Source organism: Lupinus angustifolius, chromosome LG17 (genome assembly GCF_001865875.1).
Source record: "Lupinus angustifolius cultivar Tanjil chromosome LG17, LupAngTanjil_v1.0, whole genome shotgun sequence".
Classification (NCBI taxonomy): Eukaryota; Viridiplantae; Streptophyta; class Magnoliopsida; order Fabales; family Fabaceae; genus Lupinus; species Lupinus angustifolius.
Window position 1 is genome coordinate 3,078,857 of NC_032025.1, and position 2,772 is coordinate 3,081,628.

General features: G+C 34.5%; 1 protein-coding gene across 1 annotated transcript; it reads left to right on the plus strand.

The window, feature by feature from the left end:
* On the plus strand, positions 497–2,385 carry LOC109331452 (60S ribosomal protein L15-1). The gene is made up of 4 exons (XM_019565965.1): positions 497–583; positions 1,228–1,394; positions 1,709–1,906; positions 1,994–2,385. Exons 1-4 carry the CDS (start codon positions 580–582, stop codon positions 2,237–2,239), a joined length of 615 nt encoding a protein of 204 aa, XP_019421510.1. The 5' UTR covers positions 497–579; the 3' UTR covers positions 2,240–2,385.

Consider the following 2,772-nt stretch of genomic DNA (forward strand, 5'->3'; position numbering starts at 1 on the left):
AATATCTAATTATTTTTGACTTTTAAAAAAAAAATTAATCCAAATGAATGATAGATAATGAAATGCATTTATATAAATATTTACATTATCAATGTATAGATATTAAGATCTTAAAAAATTAAGATACTTAATTTGCCTATGTTTTGTGTATTTGTTCCCCTATCTCAATTATGGATTTTTTAGTAGTTAAAGTTTAAAGTTAGTTTTTTTGATCAAAATTTGTTAGTATCTTAGTTGTTAGTATGTTAATATATTTATTGCGGGTGAGATTCCCTTAACCTCCTTCACTTTAATCATTAAACCATCTTATGACTAATATTTTTATTCATGATGAGACTTGAACCCACAACCTCCTCATCCTCCACTTTATTCTTTAAAGTCCTCCTACACTCCCAGTTTCAAGTTAATATAGAAAAGCAGAAGCTGAGGCCCAGCCCAAGAGTTATTTTAGGAACAGCCGAACTTCAGAAGCCCATTAAGTAATGGCGCTTCTATAAAATCTACGACTTAAACACAAACCCTAGACTTCAGTGAGGTGCTGCGGTTGAGCTAGAACCCTTCTCCTGAGAATACTCCACAATGGGTACTGTCTTTCATTCTTTCTTCGAATCTATGCTTCCATTCTCTTTTCAGTTTTATATTTTCATCGATAAATCCATTCGTTTTTGAATATGCAAGAGAAGAAAACCGTTACTTATCATTTCCATTTTATTTTTTGAAAATTGGCTATTGTTTCTTATCTGTGATTATATTTGCTTTTGCATTTAGCATCTCTTCCATATTTACTTATTTGTAAGATTTTAGAATTTAATATTTAGATCTGATGAAATGTAATTTGGCATTTGGAATTAGCATAGGTTTTTTTATGAATAGCATGCTTTCTGTTCATGTTTTGTTTTGAAACGTAATCAAAATTGTTTCATGTCAGTTTTGCCTTGTTGATATCCATGTACATATATCTGTAGTTAATTGTGGAGCGTTCCACTAATTCCCCTCGTGTCAAATAAAATCGGATATATATTAAATATTTAGTACTTTTGGCTTTTTGAAAGGGAATGTAATGTAAACCTGCTTAGTTATTGAATGACCAATGCCTAGTTGGTATCATATCAGACAATTTGCTATGCATTTTGTTAACAAGCTTTATACATTTGGTGCCAAAAGTTTTGGTCAAATTGTGTGCATATTGACATATATGATTTTATTATGTTGTTTGTTTTGTAATAGGTGCCTACAAGTATGTTTCCGAGCTGTGGCGCAAGAAACAGTCCGATGTCATGCGATTCCTGCAGAGAGTAAGGTGCTGGGAATATAGGCAGCAACCTTCAATTGTTCGTTTGACAAGGCCAACTCGCCCTGACAAGGCCCGTCGATTGGGCTACAAGGCCAAGCAGGTAAGATGTTTTTGTTGGTAACATTTACATATTTTTATGGTGTTATTGTTTTTCCTCATATGTTTGTTCATGCATTTTACCACAATTTATTTGACATTTTTTCTGTTTCTCCTCATGTTTTAACTGCATTTTAGCTTCAATTCCACCTTCGACTTGACTGTTAAGGAATTTTTGTCTTTGCAAATATACCACATGCTTTCTTATTGTAAATTCATAAACTGTATAATTGCATAGCTTCCTCATGGATTGTTGCTCTGTTTGTACCTTGCTCCATTTGGTATGGTCTTGTAATGATTTTGATGATGGCATTGTAGGGTTATGTGGTGTACCGTGTACGAGTTCGTAGGGGTGGCAGGAAGAGGCCAGTTCCCAAAGGTATTGTATATGGGAAACCCACAAACCAGGGAGTGACCCAGTTGAAGTTTCAGCGATCAAAGAGGTCAGTTGCCGAGGAGCGAGCTGGAAGGAAGCTTGGTGGCCTGAGGGTCCTCAATTCGTACTGGGTCAATGAGGTATATTATCATGCTGTTGCTATTGTTAAAATCGAAACTTGTAGGTGGATCTGATGCTTATTCTCAAACCCAACTTTGTTGTTTCAGGATTCCACTTACAAATATTTTGAGATAATATTGGTTGATGTTGCTCACACTGCCATTAGAAATGATCCAAGAATCAACTGGCTCGTCAATCCAGTGCATAAACACAGGGAGCTGCGCGGTCTTACCTCTGCTGGTAAATCTAACAGAGGTTTAAGGGGCAAGGGACACCGTTACCACAAGAATCGTCCATCTCGCAGGGCTACTTGGAAGAGAAACAATACCCTTTCCCTTCGTCGTTATCGTTAAATTTGATGCAGTTATTTTATTTTTGCTACAGTATCCGAATATTTATTTGAAGAATGTGTTTGTTGTTTTTACGTGAGAAATTATTGAATTTTGAACGTGTCATATCACTCTAAACCGTGAAGTTTTGAGAATGCACTTATCAATTATTACCATCCTATTACTTGTTGACTTAACGTTGTTTTGGTTGTTAAATTAAAAGTTTATTTATACATTAATGTAGTTTAGCATTTTTCTTAATTACTTCTGAATATTTCCCAGTAAGAAAAATGCTTTTTTATTTATTTCATTTTTTTGGATGATATAATCATATTTACACGTGTCCGAAGCTGAGCATTTTTCATCTTAAGGTTCAAGTGTGAATGCTAAATATGTGCATGGTTTGCGACTTTGCGTCCATCTAAATACTTTGAGTCGGATCGAACAAATAGTTTTGAAGGATCTTTATATTAAAATGACTAATCTTAGGTAAGGTAATGGTTGTACTGTAACCAATCTTAGGATACGTGTAAATATTTTTCCATCTCACCATTAGC

Bases quoted from the DNA above. Each gene is read 5' to 3' on its own strand.
- LOC109331452 (XM_019565965.1), top strand. The intron at 1,395-1,708 runs GTAAGATGTTTT...ATGGCATTGTAG, and splicing joins TGGGCTACAAGGCCAAGCAG to GGTTATGTGGTGTACCGTGT. The intron at 1,907-1,993 runs GTATATTATCAT...TTGTTGTTTCAG, and splicing joins ATTCGTACTGGGTCAATGAG to GATTCCACTTACAAATATTT.